The sequence below is a fragment of the Nannospalax galili genome, unplaced genomic scaffold (genome assembly GCF_000622305.1).
Source record: "Nannospalax galili isolate Female #2095 unplaced genomic scaffold, S.galili_v1.0 scaffold100, whole genome shotgun sequence".
NCBI classification, from domain to species: domain Eukaryota; kingdom Metazoa; phylum Chordata; class Mammalia; order Rodentia; family Spalacidae; genus Nannospalax; species Nannospalax galili.
Window position 1 is genome coordinate 13,646,056 of NW_008352891.1, and position 17,338 is coordinate 13,663,393.

At 46.8% G+C, this 17,338-nt stretch overlaps 1 protein-coding gene across 11 annotated transcripts in view; it reads left to right on the forward strand.

Annotated features, from left to right (window-relative positions):
* Positions 1 to 17,338, forward strand: part of Myt1l (myelin transcription factor 1 like) — a 457,396-nt gene that overhangs the window by 412,325 nt on the left and 27,733 nt on the right. For all 11 annotated transcript variants that reach the window (XM_017802471.1, XM_008850171.2, XM_008850175.2 and 8 more), the window contains 3 exons: positions 3,903 to 3,965; positions 11,748 to 11,831; positions 13,553 to 13,774. In XM_017802471.1, coding sequence (XP_017657960.1) covers positions 3,903 to 3,965; positions 11,748 to 11,831; positions 13,553 to 13,774 — 369 coding nt within the window. The remainder of the gene's footprint in view (positions 1 to 3,902; positions 3,966 to 11,747; positions 11,832 to 13,552; positions 13,775 to 17,338) is intronic.

The following is a 17,338-nucleotide window of genomic DNA, read 5'->3' on the forward strand; positions in this document are numbered from 1 at the left end:
ATATATATCAATAAAGCCAAACGTTTTGTTAACAAACTTCACATCCTTAACCATGAGAGCCTAAAATATCTCTGGCACTGTTGTCCATGGCAACTACTAGGAAAGCAAAAAAGGCCAAGGAGCAGTGTCCTTTAAAACCTCCCTTGGCCTTCCAGGAGCACTTCAGTGTTGAGAGCCAGACGCGGCCTCTCTCAAGGGAGCTGACTGCCGTTTCCATGGAAACCCAGCCCATCTCTTCTGCCGTTTCAAAACCCAAGCTGTGCACACATGCTGCCTCTGATTCTATGGGGTACTGATTATCCCACGTGGGCCCCTCTTCTTGGGAAGACATGCTCTTAGAGGGGCGGTTGCCAGTCTGACCCCTCCCACCACTGAGGCCCTGGAGCAGACTGGAGAGGCAAGTTCCTTTTTTCCCAGGAATCATCGCGCTGCACTCAAGGCCGCAGCAAACTGTGGTTTTGAATGTTAAGATTTCTTAAAGCTGGGAAATTTGTATGTAAATCTACGAGTTTTAAAAAGCCTTAAAAGTCTTGAATAGTCAGATAGCAATGAGAGCTGCAGGGGGGAGTGGGTGAAGCCGGAGCTGCGGTTCACGGCCCAGAGGTGCCACCTTCAGGCGGGGAGTGGCAGCACTCCCCAACTCAGCTCCGGCAGGTTGCGCTGTCAGCCTCCAGCGTAGCGCAGGGAGAGAAGCAGCAGAGCCCCGGGGCTCTCCTCCCTTCCTGCCCAGAGAGGGCGCCTCTAGCCCCACAGACACCCTCCTAGCGACCGGCAGCCCCCGCAGCCTCCTGGCTAACAGGTGGCAGAGCTAGGATACAAAACTCACCTGACCAGGTTCTTCTGGTCCCTTCTGACTGATTCCTGCGGGCTTTTCCCTGCAGTGCGATGAAAACTGACGGCGTACAAAATCTTTGGGGTTTGTTTTGTTTTTGTTTGGGGGTGGGGTTTTTTTGTTGTTGGTTTTTTGTTTGGTTTGATTTGGTTGCTTTTATTGTGGAAAGGGGCATTTTGAACGCCTCTTTTACCAGATTTTGTAAAAGACAGTTAAACATTGCTGCAAAGGTTTCCACAGGGGTGAGGGCCGTAGTAAGCTCTAATTCTACTTATTCCGCCTTGGTTTAATAACTCACTTTCATTTTGAGTAGAGTATGGCAACTTCTTACACCAAAGAATAACAGATGTAAAAACATTTGCTCATATTAAAATGAGTAAGTTCTACATTAACTCTCACTAAGTTTTAAATTAGGAAGATCTTTAAAATCTTTTTCCTGTATGTTACTGACTGGTAGGAAACACTGAGTTCTTGATACATCTCCAAAACAGAAACTGTCATGATGATCAGTGTCTCTCAGAATGGTTCCCTCTCCAGGTGAGTGTTCCAGGAAGAATCAGCTACTTAGCCAGCCCATTGAGTTACTACTTAAAAAGTATTTTCTTAGTTATTGAGTGACAGGTCTTATGATGGAACAGGAAATGCAGACCAACACCATTACTCTGTCCAAACCCAGGTCCCCAGTCCAGGCTGGAACTGCTGTAGCTGTTAAATTGCTCTGGCTCATTCTGGGGCCAACACCTATTTCAAAGATCTGACTCCTCCCGTGTGGACAGAGGCCTCCACTGCCCTGCCACTAAGTTTCCTTTTCTCCTCCCACAGCACAGGCCAGAAATTAGAATTTGTCCTTGCATAGGGTTTGGAAAATACTGATTTCTATACTCTTAAGATCTAGATTCCCCTTCCCCTTTATAGGATCAAAGGGAAATTAGAAATTTTTTAAATACTGAGAATTGTTTATGCATCCAAGTGGGGAAATATGGCATTCGTACTTTCAAAATCTATCCAATTCCTGTGTGATCGCCTGCTCCTTGGCACTGTCATGTGTGTCACTGAATGTGACTAGTGTGCCAGTCTCACATCTGTACCAGGTTTGTGGACTGGCCTCACTTTTGTGCATGGGTAGCACGTTGGCCTCACATCTGTAAATGCCTTACATATTGGCTCATCCTCAGCATTCCTAAGTAGAGTCACTTCCTGAGTGGAGAGAAACTGAGGCCTTTGGGAGCAGAGCACATTTACTGACTGTCCGTCCACATGTGTGGCTTTGTTCTTGACCTGGCTTCAGGATCTCATTGGGTTGGGAGGAGCACACAGAGTATGGTTTTAGTCTCACTACTAGATGGTAATTTGTTCACTCAGTAGCTAAATCCTTGTCCTTTGATTTAAAGGGATTTTCCCCCTTAACTTATGTCCCTTAATTTTACCTTTATGGTGGTGCAAAGGCAATGAACTTGCTTAAGTGGCATGTTTTTGTATAACTATCTGCTTGTTCTTAGAATGGAGTATTTAAGAAGTTATATGGGAGTGTAGACTTTCCAGTCCAACTGTAAATGGGGGGGAGGCACTCTTCTGTAAATAAACCCCCACCCTGTGCTCTGTTAGCAAGTCCAATAAACCTGTTAGAATTTTCCAAAACAAAAGCAAAAAACAAACAAAACAAAAAAAACAGAGCTAATGAAAACCTTCATTATTCCACCAAAGTCGATACCCATGTATGGTCTTTGATTTCTTATTCCTATTTCCCCCCTTAAACTTCACTGTGTATATATTTTTATGTAACCTGCTTCAAGTTATTTCTGGAAAAAGGTGTTAGAAATTGTCTCTCTTTGGAATAAAAAATTAAATTTTAAAAATTAAAATTTTTAAATTAAATTTAATTTAATTTTTAAAAGTTTTCAAAAAAAGAGAAGTTATATGGGGGACTAGGAATATTGCTCAGTTAGTAAAGTGCTTGTCTTGAAAGCTTTAAGACCTGAGTTCCATTCCCAGAACCCACATTTTTTAAAAAATCAGACATAGTGACACATGTTTGTAATACCAGCACTGGGGGGTAGAGACAGGTGGATCCCTGGGACATGCTGGCCAGCTAGTCTTACCTACTTGCTGAGTTCTAGGCCAGTAAGAGACCCTTTGTCAAAAATTAATTAAAAAGAAGACTGAAAATCATCTAAGTTACGTGGGGAACAACACTCCAGTTGTCCTCTGGCTTCTACATGCACCTGCATATGCACCCTAATCCACACACACAGAAACATGCATACACACACACACACACACACACACACACACACAAAGCTATATGGAGAAACAACAATTAGAACACTCCAGTAGCAGCTCTCTCCTGTCTGAGCCATGTCAGCTGGACTTAAGAAGGTAGAAGAATTTGCCTCTGTGGGTTTAAAGAGACTAAGTGGAGGAACCTATGACTGATCTGAGATTTTTTGCCTGGGCATGCAGACTCACCTCCTGTATTGTACCCAAGCAGGGAGACGTAATAGGCTTAGGATGGAGCAGTCCTACAGAGTGTAAAGTGACTAAAGAACTGTAGGTATAGGTGCAAACTGCTGCCTTCTTTGGACTCTGGGGTCCCTCAGGCTGGGCAGCACTGTGAGGAGCCTGGAAAGGAGTCCTGTGCAAGGCTGACTGAGACTGGGCCATGTCCTTAGGTGCACATCTTTCCATGTTTATGTCTTGTGTCACATGTAGATTGGTGTGAAGGCAAGCCCTACAGTAACTGAGCTGGAAGTGACAGAAGGGTGGGGGGAGGCCATTCTGGAGGCCACAAGCCTAGTGACAGAGGATGCTAGATGCTTAAGGACTGGAGTCCAAAGTGATCACAACAATCCATGGTCCTTCCAGTATGTCCTTGTGCTTGGAAGGAGAAGGTAGTGGTACATTTGTATGTGGTAATGGCTGTGAGGGGGCTAGGGAACTCCCAGATCAATTTAGCCTCTCTTAGTAGAAAGAGAAAGTAATAAAGAATTTTCCTTTTGGATAAATAAAGTCAATTATTCAGGGGATTTGCGTTCCTCCAGGTAAATCATCCCATTTGCATTTGTACTTGTAGGTGCCCCACCCCCGGCTGTGACGGTTCTGGACACATCACCGGCAATTACGCCTCTCATCGCAGGTATGGAGACCCCTCAGAACCTCTGCTCTCCTCACAGCAGCACTCCTTGTGCGGTCCTGGCGGGAGTGCTGCAATCTTGGCTCGGGTGCAGGAAAGCTTTGGTACCACTGGATTTGGATCTGGATTTGGTGTCAAAGAGCAGGGTTAGCCTCCTCGGGGCTACTAGAAGGCCAATGCTCATCTCTCCTGGGGATGAATGCTGCATTAGAGTTTCAAGAAGCCACCAAAACATCTCCAGTCCTCCCTTCTAGGAGGACAAAGGAATAAGTTCATTTCTAATATGTCCTAAGATCTCTGGGAATACCCCGTGAGATTCAAACATTCTCTCCCCCCCCACACATACACACGCTGGTTCCTTTAGCACTAGGATTTGAAGCACATAGCTGTGTAGTCACTATGAGCAGGGTTGACTGCCACAGCTCAACTTTAACTTTCCATGCTTCCCAACAAAACAGAATGGATCCCATCATGTAAGATGACAAAAGGCCTCCACTACCTGCCATTTGGTCAGCGTGCTGAAGCACCCACTTTATGCCAGGTCCTATGTTGGAAAATACTTGAAAGAAACTCTTAGTATATTAAAGATCAAAAACAGTTGGAACACTTGGAAAAGATGGCAAGGCTGACTTTCCTCAAAGGACTATGGTGATGGGTTCAGGAACCCTGCACCAGGGCCTCAAAGTAGAGGAGAGAGATTAGCTTCCACAGAAACCTGCAAGAGCAGGTCAGATTCTACAACCGAGGGGGAGGTCGTCAGCAGGTAGCAAACCACTATCAGGACCCAGGGGTGACTAACCAACTCCACAGCATTACTGCTGGCTGAGGGTAGGCAGGATGGTAAGATGACCGTACATGCCGGGTACCAAGGGTCTGGAATTTTCATTAAACTAGCTTGGAAGGATTCTTGCTCACACTACATTCTGCAAGGATAGAGGGGGCACCCAAAGTTGGACTTGTCAGGCCTTGGTCACAGAGGAAGGTCTTCATCAGCACACTGCCTGTAGAGCCTATGACATATCATGCATTGTCCCATCACATTTATCAGACACCAAGAGCAATAGCTAAGAAAGAGCAGGAGTGCTTCCGAACTGAGGCCGACCCACAGTGGCCTCTCCTCCAAGCAAGGTGGGCCACATCCAGCAAATAGGTGATCTGAGCTTTAGATACTTGTTGTTTTTCCTCTCTCAGTATTCAGGGTTATAATATAGGCAGTCCAAAAGCAGATGAGCCTTCTGATTTAAACACATCCCCACAACAAAAAAGGAAAAAGAAAGAGGAGAGGAAGGAAGGGATGGAGGAAAAAAAGAAAGAGGGAATGAGGGAAGGACAGTTAGGGAGAATCAGAGGTAAGTAACAGGGCTACATTCCCTAAGACAAGCTGGTATGAGAGCCAGCTGGCTGGCCCGTGGCCACTGAGTGACCACATCCCAGTGGTCAGAGTAGGGCCTGCTGTCCAGGTCTGATGACAGATGGCACTCATTCAGGGATTGTCTTCCTTGAAGGCCCTACAGCACATCACTTTTTCCTGGGCTCACCTTCTGAGCACTTGGGAGCTCTGTGGGGGCCACACCTCTCTACCCAAAGCGGAACTTGAACATGCCACCAAGGTGCATAGGAGCCTATGCTCTGGGCCTGGCTTCTTCAAGCTCAGCAGAAACGGCTCTTGCCTTTCGCTGGGATTTCCCTGCTTCATCACTGCTGGCATTTTTCAGTTGACAGCCCTTTGCTGTGGGCATCCTGCACATCACAGACTGATGAATAGCACCATGACCCCTACCCTCAGCTGCGAATCGAGATGTCTCCTAACAAGGGCCCAGGTCAGGAAGGGTCCAGGTCAGGAGGGGTCCAGGTCAGGAGGGGTCTGTTCCCTCGGCCTGTGTCACAGGCATGCGGGACAGAGTGGGATCTTTATGAATGGATCTCCAAAGTAGATGACTAGTTTAGATTAAAATTTTTTGAAAAAACCCTTGAGTTAAATATTAAAAATCAGGCACGTTCTAATTCTGGTCTTTACACTGATTTATCTTAGAAAAGAGATCCTCCAGAACTTCTTTCCATCATTTTGTAAATCTATACAACTGAAATTGGAAGTTTCCTGGTCACTTCATGTCCAATGTTATTTCCTACTTTCCCTTTTTTAAATATTTGGCATCATGTAACTTTAATCATAGTGCAGTAATACATTTTTATTCATTTGACTTTTGTTTTAGAATGCCAGGTCTTAGTAAGACACAAATGTGTCGCTAAAAATGTAATTTAGATCCAAATATAGTGGCTCACATCTGTAATCCCAGCACTTAAAGACTGAGGCAGGAAGATCACCAACAGTTCAAGGCCAGCCTGGGCTACAAAGGAAGTCTTTGTCCCAAAAGAATGTGTGAATAGCGTGTTGTGTGTTGTGTGTATCTGTACGTGTGTGTTGGTGTGTGTATGTGTATGTACATGTGTATATGTTGGTGTGTATATCTGTATTGTTTCTTTTTGTGTGCATGTGTGGTGTGTATACAAGTGTATGTGTATGGATGTGTTTTGTGTGTGTGTGTGTGTGTGTGTGTGTGTGTGTATCAGGCTTTGATTTAAGCTATGATCTGTGCTAGATAAATCCAAGCTTCATCAATAGAGTTGCAAAGTAAATTTGATTTGGGTGGAGGAATCTTTTTGGCAAATATTGCCTCGTAGTAGTTTTAGCAGACAGAAAGTAGAATGTATTGAAATAGTATTTAGTAACACATTCCCTTATATAGAAATTGAAACAGAGTCAAGCATATGAAGCAAAAACATTGCATTCAGTTAACAGTTCATATGTAAATTTTCCACTAGGGAGAGACAGAGACCACAGCTAAATAAGCAGAGGTCTGTGTAAATCATATAAAGAAAAAAGCCAACAGCGGGATGAGGAGCTTCTCTAGACCCACTTGTTCCTGACCATGGGTTTGTTGGGAATCTTCCTTTCTCAGGAGTACAGGTTGTGAGATGCGTCTGTACCACAGAAACCATAGAGAAAAGCCTATCTAGACAGGTAGCATGGACTTTCTTCCTCAAATATGCCATGATTCTACTCAGTTTTGAGTACAGAGCATCATGCCACAGTGAAAACAGAAACCAGAGCAAGGATCTGGAGCCAGCCAAGAGTCAATGGCTCGTGGAAAGTTTCTGGAACTCATGATCTGTCCTTCCTGCTCCCAGAATGGATGCACACATCACCTTGCCCTGGGTTACAGGATGCCCTTACTCTCTGACTCAAGCCCCTATTGATCACATAGACCTCTTTGTACTAGGAATGGGAGGCTATGTGCCTCCTGCTGCTGTCCTCCACAAACTGAAGACAGGGAATCAATTCATTTTTAACTCCAAGGAAAGTGAAGCTCTACATGATGAACTAGCAGAGCTAGAACTCAAGCCGTGGTGTCTAACTCCAATGTTGCATGTCTGTGGACCTGTGAGCCCAGAATGGCACTGGAAGCCCATAGAAGGAGCAGGGTGCTGCTCCACAAGGATCCCAGATCGGCTTCAGTTGGAGCTCATTTTGTTTTGGTTTGAACAATGGTACAGCTTCCAATCTCTATGTCATATCTGAAACTCCCCGAAATCATCTTAACAAGTGTCACGGACTATGATGCTCTTGAAACCTTCATCCATTGCCTTCTCCTCACTGTCTTCTGATAGGCCTGTAAAGTTGGTCACACTCTGCAGTCCTCAGCAGACTTTGCTTGGTATTCTTGATCATTTCCTCAGCATCTCAAGGCTCGTCTGTGTGGTCTTCTCTGACCCTTCACTGGGGTCTTCTTTATCTTCTGAAGATTTTGAACAAGGTGGTGCAGTGGCTCCTGAATGTTCCCACCCCACAGACTAACAAGGGCTCCCCTTTGTTCTCTGATCCAGTCCCCCCTTTTCAATGGTATCGATGAGCAAAAGATGCCCCCAAAGTCCCTCAGCTGCTCTTCCATATCCCACAAAGGGTTCTGTGCCACCCACTTAAGTACCAACTATGTCCCTTTGGCTTCCAGAACCACCTCTGAATACACAGGAGGACATAGTTTACCGAGCCCTTACTTGTATCAAGAGCTGCATTGAGCTTCCTATGTAAAAGCCCCACTATCCTGTGAGGTTATTATTATCCTAGCTGCAAATGAGGGAACGAAGCTGAAATCTTAGTTTCCATGCTGTCAGCTCAGTGTTTTCCGAAGTCCTTTCCTGTGGTTCCTTTGTGATGTATAAGATCCAAGGTTTCGACTGACGGCATGGATTGTCTTCCTACCAAGTTCTGCTATGCTCTCGGAAGTCTATGCAATGATCCCAAGCGCCTTCTCTGCTATGAGGAGAGGAATCACCAGGTCCCAAGAATGGGAATAAAGATGGTAGGCTTGCTGGCACCCAAAAGAACAACGAGAAAGGGTCACAAAATTAGAGGATGCAACCTTCCCACGGAGCAGTGGAAACTACCAACGTGAGGCCACAGACAAGCTGCTCACCTGCCCCGGATCTGCTTGGCCAGAGGCCAATGACACCCTGCAGATACCTGTAGATTGGGTGGCCAGCCTAACAGCATTCTGGCCTGGAAGCCAAGCCCACTCCTTGCCAGTCCAGTCTTCATACAGATAGCCAGTTCCCCAATGCTGACCTCCAACTCCCCTCACCTCACCTGAGCTAAGGCTTACCCTAGCCTGTGCCTCTATCCCAGAAGGCAAGTGTTCCAACAGTGTTTATAGTCGACAAAAGAAAGTCTACAACAATCTAGTTAAAGATTCAAACTGGCTATTTTCTCTTCTAGGGCCATGTAACACTTCACCCCACAAAGCAGCAACCGCTCTGACGTGCAGAGTGGAGTGGAGGAGGCCGTTTGTAGACAGAGAGGGGCTGAGGAAAGCAGACTGCAAATCAGACTGGTCATTTCAGAGTTACTTTCCTTGCAAGGCAGGAGACAGGCTAGTAGGCAAATAGCTGTGGGCCAACATCAATCTAGTGGCTTCCCGTTCTTCCTTTGGGGATGGAGTCAGGCAGGGGAGTTCAGTGTCAGGCCAGATAAAACGGCTGCTTGGGAAATTGGCTGTCAGGTCTCTAACCCTGTTGTCTCAGAAGGTCAGGCAGACAGTTGAGGTTCAGCTTAGTGGTGTGAACTTCAGTGACATGTTGATGTCCAAAACAGTGGTTTCCTATAATTTTCACATGATTCAAACATATAAAATTTCAAGCAAAAATCTAAATATCTAGCTGAGCCCTGTGTCAGTGGTAGTGAATTGTGGAAAACAAAGTTTCTGCTTAAGAAATTATTAGTCATTCAGAGCATGATTCCTAACGTCAGCCCAGAATTCTACAAGTATTTATTGAGCATTTACTGCATGCCAGAGACCAAGGAACGATAATAATAGAATGTTCTGGCCCCACAGTACAGTTCATCCATGGAGGAAAAAGACAGATGTACAGGCCAGGCAGGGCTTTGGGAGGCTCCTGGCAGGGGAAGGTGGATATGGGAAGCTTGTTTTCAGGACAAGGTGAGGCCTGCCACCTCCAGGCTGTCAATAGTACTGTTCTACTCATGCCCTTACATGAGCCTTTGAATACACATACATACTACGTCGAATACAGAGGAAACTCGAGGGTGTCAAGCCATCAGAGTGTGGGAAGGAAAGCACAAGTTGAACAGACAAAAGTGGCCACATCCTCATTTGAGGCATGAGAGCCATCAGATGGAGTGGGAACTCTTGCTCAAGTATATTACATATCTGGGTCTTATATTAACCCAGCTAACTAAGGCAGGAATGAGAGCACCAGCCAAGGGACAGTCTGCTCTCACTGAAGAAATCAGTGGAAAGAAAATACCAGTAGGTAGAGAGGAAAGACGGACCCAGAGGCTGACAGGGGCTTCCCTGTGAAGAGTGGTACACTGAGTCATCTGGGAACCCCCGAGGCAGGAGCTACTCCCTCAAGGGCCTGTAAGTGTCTGTCTGTAACTTAAACTGGAACAAGAAGGTGGCTGACTTCTTAAGGGTGCAGATTTGACCCCCAAAGAAGGACCGCAGATGTCATGGAATCACTTCCCTGGCCTCCTCTTTCTCCTGTCCCTTCTCTGAGGGCCCATCTAAGATTTTAGTCCCAAGGACCATGATCAGAAATATGGTCAAGTGCTGCTAATGACAAAACAGACACTTGACCAGCCTTCATGGTGGCATCTGCAGGCTAACCCATGGCACGGTTACCCTGGGGAATTTCTGTCTGGGGTCTATGGAGAGCAATGGGCTTCATGTCCATGCCTGAAGCAGAAAAGAATTTTGAGGCTAGGTTGGAGGTCAATTGGCAGAGTACTTGCTTAGCACACAAGAAGCCCTGGATTCAGGGCCCAGCAATGCATAAACTCAGGTTTGGTATTTCATGACTGAAATCCCAGCATTCTAGCGCTGAGTAGGTGGAGGCAAGAAGATCAAAAGTTCAATGTTATTCATGGCTATATAGTGAAATGTAGTTCAGCCTGAGCTATAGTAAACCTTGTCTCAAAACAAAAGACAAAACAAAATCCAAATACAACAAAACCAACCAAAAAAGAGAATGTTGTCACTGAACAGTCCTCGACAAGCTCCTCCTGGGCTGTGGGCCTCAGCTGGGGGTAAAAATCCTTGTGTTTCCTCAGGCAGAAAGAGTAACAAGAACTAAGTTATATAAAACTTCCAGTCAAGCACTTAGGTGCTATCTGTGAGAACAACGCCCTGGAACCCTCAGTTTGTGGGTCGCTGGGCATGAAGGGCAGGGAAACTGGAGCTCACTAGGGTGGGAGAGAAGCTCAACCCACACACCCCTGAGTCTGTCCTTGCCCTGAGTTCATACTGAGGCACTCAACGAATTCTTATTACTTGCTCTGTGGAAGCAAGGCCTTGGGGTAAGAGTTGGAGTCACAGTCGAATACAGAATGGCTTACACATTCCTGTGACCAGCCTCTTAGAGAAGCCAGTGAGGACAGGGCAGGAGAGCAAAGGAAAAGCCAGTGGCTTCTTGGGGGGTGTGACCTCCACCTCCACGTGGAAATAAAGCTCACAGGAAGAACAGCAGACATGGAAGACATGGGGCTGAAAGGAAGGTGGAGGGCTAGGAGAGAAAGCCACCAAAAAACTCCAAGCTAGGGGTGACAAGAACTAACTTGGGATGGGGTAAATAGGCAGCCTCGCAAGCCATGCAACAGTCAAAGCCCACTCTGCCTGTACCAGCATGAGGCCCCTATGGGTAGGAGAAACTCAGGAGAGGACTAGCACATGCAGAGTCCTTGAAAAAAATCTCCAACACCTCTATATCCAAAACCAAAACATAAACAGACATGCTCAGACTCTAGCATTCCTTCTGCATATACTACTGGCAGTCTACACTTGGGTGGGATGGAATAGCTCCCCTGCATAGACCCTAGCTGCAGGGTCTGGGGGTCACTACAGGGCTCTTCACAACAGAGAACTGGACCTTTCTGCCCCTCCTATCACTCTCTCCCCCTCCCTCCCTCCCTTTCTTTCTCCACAGACCCTTCCCCCAGAGTCTTTTCTGGCTAGTCCTCGCTGTCTCCATTTCTCAAGCTGGCCATTCCCCCATCTGTAGCATCTAGCTCACAGCAGGCTCTTAATCCCCTTGAGAGGGGACTGACAGGGCTGACAGCATTCAGACACAGGGGCTGTGTCCAAAATCACCCTCCTGCATAGGTTTTTAATTCATCCCCAGAAGCCCAGACTAGGGAAAGAATCCAGTCACTGATAGGGAAATTTTGCCTGAGTTGGCGTTCGGTGTTTCTGAAACCCATCTCTCCTTCAGCCTTTCCGGGTGCCCAAGAGCAAAGAAGAGTGGCATTCGGATAGCACAGAGCAAAGAAGACAAAGAGGACCAGGAACCAATCAGGTATGGGGGCCAGTGAGGCCCACACCCTTAGAGAAACCAGCGAACATCCACAAGAAAAGGGCCCACAGTCTTAGTGGGTGTCTGGTAAGGGTTTCACTAAGCAGTTAGGTTAGATGAACCCAAATGGAAGAACATCTGCTAACTGGCCACAAAGTTAAAGGCAATGTCCAACCATGAGCTGTGTCACCACGTGACATTTCCAGTGATCCAAATCATAAGAAATAGTCTCTCCCTGCAGAAGGAAAGGGACTGCAGACTTGTGAAAGGCTATGAGGGCTTCAACAACGCCAAAAACTTTGCTGACGTTTTGCTTATAATAAACCAGCAGTCATGCCCTGCCTTTCCTGAGTCAGGCTTGGGAGGACAGCTACACTGAGCCTTCTTCTGCAGCCCAGTGAGCACCCATCTTTGGCCAAAACTTCCTGTCCCAGGGCTCCAAACACCACAAGATGAACCTAGTGGGTCTGCCTGAAGTTTCAATACCAGTACCTTCAGAAGTAAGTTTTAATTAAAACAAAAAATTAATGAAGACATAAGTCATTAAGATAAACTAAAATTGAGTCAGGTGTGGTGACACATGCCTTCGATCCCTGTACTCAGGAGACAGAGACAGGTGGATCTCTCTGAGATCAAGCCTAGACTGATCTACATAGCAAGTTCCAGGCCAGCTGGGACCAGCTGGATCCCCTGTCTCAGGAAAAAAAGAAAGAAAAGAAACGAAAGAAGGAAAGGAAGAAAGGAAAAGAAAAGATAAACTAAAACTTATCAAAATTAACAGAAAATATGGTTTCCATGGATGTAGATTCTGCTGTTCAAAAAGCACAGGACTCAAGATGTAGCTCTGTTGGTAGAGTGCCTGCCAGCATTTGTGAGACCCTGTGTTTGATCCCCACCACTGCATAAACCAAGCATTGTGGCACACACCTCTAACACCTATAATCCCAGTAGGCAGGAGATAAGGGCAGGAGAATCAGAAGTTCAAGGTCAAACCCACCAGCCCTGAACATCAGAGACCATGAAGTCAGTCTTGCCTTCTCTGAGACACACTGGCTTCTCTGGTTGACTCTGTGCCCCTCCCACGCTGTGGCAAGCAAATGGCAACACAGCCCCAGGTGTGGGCCACCAGCTGCACTACTTGCTGCACCATCCACTCTGGAACCTTAGATTCTGAGCCTGGGGTGTGCCATCTCATTTAGCTTCAGATACTCTGTGGTCTCTCAAGAGCACAGCCACACACAGAGTGCTTCCTAGCCCTTTAGAGAGCATAGGTTGGTGAATTAGCACACTTTAATTCAGTGTCCATACTTACACATTAGTTTTGCAATTCTCCACTAGAAAAGCTGTGATTCTGCCCAAAAGTGGGATCTTCTTCAGACACCAGCATCCTGTGGATCATGGTCCCTCTCGTTAGTAGACAGTTTCTGAGCTGACTGTTCCTAGTGTACATTTCTAAAAGGGTGCATTACTGCACAACTCCACTAGGTGGTGTCTTCTGGCGATTTTTCTTTCTGATCCTCCTTCCGCCTCCCCAGTGCTGGAATTAAAGACCTATGTCACCACGTCAAGCTCTTCTGTTTTCCTTCTTTTTCCTGTTCTTTCCCTTTCTTATGTTCAGTAGAACATGGATGTTCTTTTTCACTTTCACACAGGGCAATTATGTACAGCACTCACCAGGGTCATGATGGAAAGACAGTGAAGTTTGTCCTCTGTCTATTGTCCAGGTGTCCAGTCCCTGGCTGTGATGGTCAAGGCCACATCACTGGGAAATACGCATCCCACCGCAGCGCCTCTGGATGCCCCTTGGCGGCCAAGAGGCAGAAGGATGGGTACCTCAACGGTTCTCAGTTCTCCTGGAAGTCAGTCAAGACGGAAGGCATGTCCTGTCCCACGCCGGGGTGTGATGGGTCCGGACACGTCAGCGGCAGTTTCCTCACGCACCGCAGGTGAGTCCCTCCATACTTGGCAGGTCACTGCTCAGCTACCATAGCTGACCCTGGAGGGAGCAGGTTTCACCCTCTTCCTAATCATCTGTGCTGAGAAAGAAAACCCACCAAACTAACAAAATGGGAAGGTCTGGGAGAAGAGGAGCCAAGCTGCCAAAAGCCACTTCAACCATATCCACCTATTAGGAAACTGGTTTCTGGGTTTCTTCTAAAATCAAGATCCATAGTAAGAAGCAGATTTTAATCTTTCACAAACCCACAAGGGCACACATATAAGTACATAAATATCTGAAGGTTGAGCCATTTCCCTCTTGGCTGGAATTCCCAAGCATCCCCAGTGTGGGGACAGAGGACGGTGCTTGTCACAGTGGCCTTATGTTAGGTCCACAACAGATATGTGAGAAAACTCTCAGAGACTCAATCAACCCTGTTAATTTTTATTTGCTTAATTTAAAAAGAAACATGATTGTCTTGAAGATGCTTGTTTTGTGGTGTGGCCCTAGCCGGACTCCTTGGGGAAGTGATGGGTCTCATCAGAGGGTAGTCCCACAGAAAAGCCAGTGAGACCCTTTAGAGTTGGCATCTGAGTGCCAGGGACCCACATGACAGAGGAATTCCAGAGCTCAGGCACCATTTGCACAGCACCAAAGCTTGCCTGTGAGGAGGTCTCATAGGGTCCCTTTGTTGTTTCTCGGTGATGCTTCCTGCACACATCATACACAGACACACATCTAGGTCTGTCTGTAAAACAACCTCAACTAATAAGCAGCCCTGACACACAGGCCAAAGGCACAATGGCAACTTCAGGCATATGAGACACTAAGCATGAACATTTTGAAGTATCTTAGTTCTAAAGAAATTCCTGGGCTCCAGAGATGGCTCATTGGGTAAGAGCACTTGCTGTGCTGTGCAGGAATGAGGATCTGAGTTTGGATCCCAACAACCATGTAACAAGGCAAGCATATTCCTGTGTGCTTTGGAACCACAGCACTGGGGATGGGACAGGGTGACTGGGGCTTGGTGGCTGCCAGCCTGGCCAAAAAAAGCCACAAGCTCTATGTTTATGCAGAGGCCCTGTCTCAAAGGAGCAAGGTGGAGAGAGGTAGAGTAGGAGACCCAATGTCCCCTGGTCTCCATGTGCTCACACATAGATGAACACATACATGTGCACACATGAAAAAAAAAAGGAAGAAGAAAGAAAAGAAAAAAATACCCCTGCTCAGGTAGAAAACTCTAATGGTATAAATATTTTTGAAAAGAATGAGATATTTTCTCTGATAAAATCTCTCAGCTACCTTCCAAGAATGGTGACCCATCTGCTCTCAAAAGTTGCCCCTAAACAGCAATGTGCATACACAAAGCACATGTACCCCTAGGCCTGGGCCATTAGTTCCCGTGTTCATACAAACAAATAGGTCCCTGTGTCCTCTCAGTCTCCACACAAGGAGACAGCCAGTCTGTTCACAGCATGACCAGAACCAGCAGGCCTCAGAATAATAACCCTGGAGACACCCAGCTGCCTCCTTCTCCTGGGCCACCATCACCACCACTGGGCACCACTACCTGCTACACTCAGCAGGCTGGGCATACTTCCGTCTGCAAGCATCTGCCTTTTCCTGTGATAGCAACATGAGGATCCAGTCCCCAAAGCAGTGCTGTGTTTTAAAAATTTGGAGAGGTGGTGCCAAAAGGCCCTACACAGACTTCCTCTTCCCCTAACTTCAACTATTAGTAACTTTTTAAACCTTGAAAGGGCTGCCTGTGTGGCATGTAAGTAAGGACATTTATGTTTTCTAGCAAGTTACAACCCCTGCCTGAGCTAAGCATCCTTGGTCACAGACTATCCAAGCTGCATTCACATCTCAGAAGAGGTGGTACATTCTGCAGAGGCTCTGTCCCCAGAGGCACCTCCCTCTTAGATCTATTCATTTGCTCTTCAGTAGCAAATCTAAGGTGCAGGGTAGGTGGTGTTTACTCCACTCTCCACTTGTGTTAGAGCCTGGAAAGTCCCTGCTGTTCTCAGAATATACCCAAGGCTCCTAGGGAAGGGAGGATCGCTGGAGTTCAAGCACCAGGAGATCCAGGAGCAGCCAGGGACTCAGCCTGCCCAGCCCCTCCCCAAATACCCAGCAAATGTCTCTGCTATGGGACTCACTGTAGCCCTCCTGCTCACCCCCTACCTCTTCTGCATCTTTCCTACGAAGGGACATGCCACCAAGACCTCTGACCAAGCGGAGCTTTTGTTTTAAATCATGTTCTCATTTTCACAAACTGATAGGCTCCGGGGTGTAGTCAGTACCCAGGTAGCAGGTTCAGGATGATCAAACCATTTTCCAGAAATCCATCAGCAGGTCAGTTAGAGCTCTGTGGGCCTGGCTTCTATTGCTTCAAGCTTCCTTCATTACAAGGCTGGGTCAGTACCTTCTTTTAGGTTCTCAGGTCTCTGGAGGCCACAGAAGTCAAGAACATGAGTAGAAGGATCCCACCCCAATGCAAGTCTCCTGTCCAGCAGGTGCTAGGAGGGGCCTTGCAGCTCCACCTGGGGCATCAGGACACACGCTAGGAAAAGGAGTGAACATGGGGGTGTGTCAGTCATCTCAGAGGTCCTTCCTGTCTAGTGCCATGCAGGTCATTGGCAGAGCAATGCTGAGACTTTAATTCCTGTAAGGGTGTAATCAGAGCTCAGGGCTGCTGGGCTTGTGTCCTTGACAAGGAAAAGAAAACCAATGTGTGCTCTATCAAAGACTGAATAAGTAAGTACTGATGTGTACTAGGAGAGCTCTGGAAGTGCGGGGCAGGACCAAATCCCTCCATGAGTGTGAACACACCTGCATGCAGGGACCACCAGGCACATGGTGACAGGGATGCCTCAGGCCTGAATACCCCATCCTGCTCACTTGATATTATGATTGCAGTAAATTCATACAAAGTGAAATGGCATCTTGGCTATCTTTAACTGCACTGTTCAGTATTGTTGAGTCAGGAGCACTGATGTGAACTGTCTGAGGCTCCAGAGCTGAGCTGCCTTACCTACCCAGGAAAGCCAGCACTGTCACTGTGTGGAGGCACAGAGCCCCTTGTACTCCTGGTGTTGATAGCAAAGGCACTTCTGGAATCAAAGACTAGATAGAGAGAGAAGCCACCTCTTATTTCTCTTTTCCCCAAAATTGTGATAACTTGTTAGTGACAAAGAATTGCTTTCTAGGAGGTGCCAAAATACGAAGAGTAGAAGCAGAAACAAATGTCTGTGACTCCCTCCCTGGGCACATGAAGCCGTTCCCCCAGGGCTCCAAGTTCAGAGTCTCTCCTGCTCTGAGCATCCAGCTGTGTGCTGTGAGACCCTCTCCAGGTGGATATATAGTAGGGAGCAGTCAACATTCTCACGCATGTAGAAAGGGGAGGGGCCTTTCCTCCTATCCTGCTTCCTAAGCCAAGTCATGTCAGAATGAAGGCAGAGCTGATCTAAAGGAAATAGGAATGGTTTCATCTTACCTCTAGGAGTGACTGGATCTTTCTCAGAAAGCAGTTCTTCAAGTGAAAATCGACCCTTCAGAAACAGTTGTA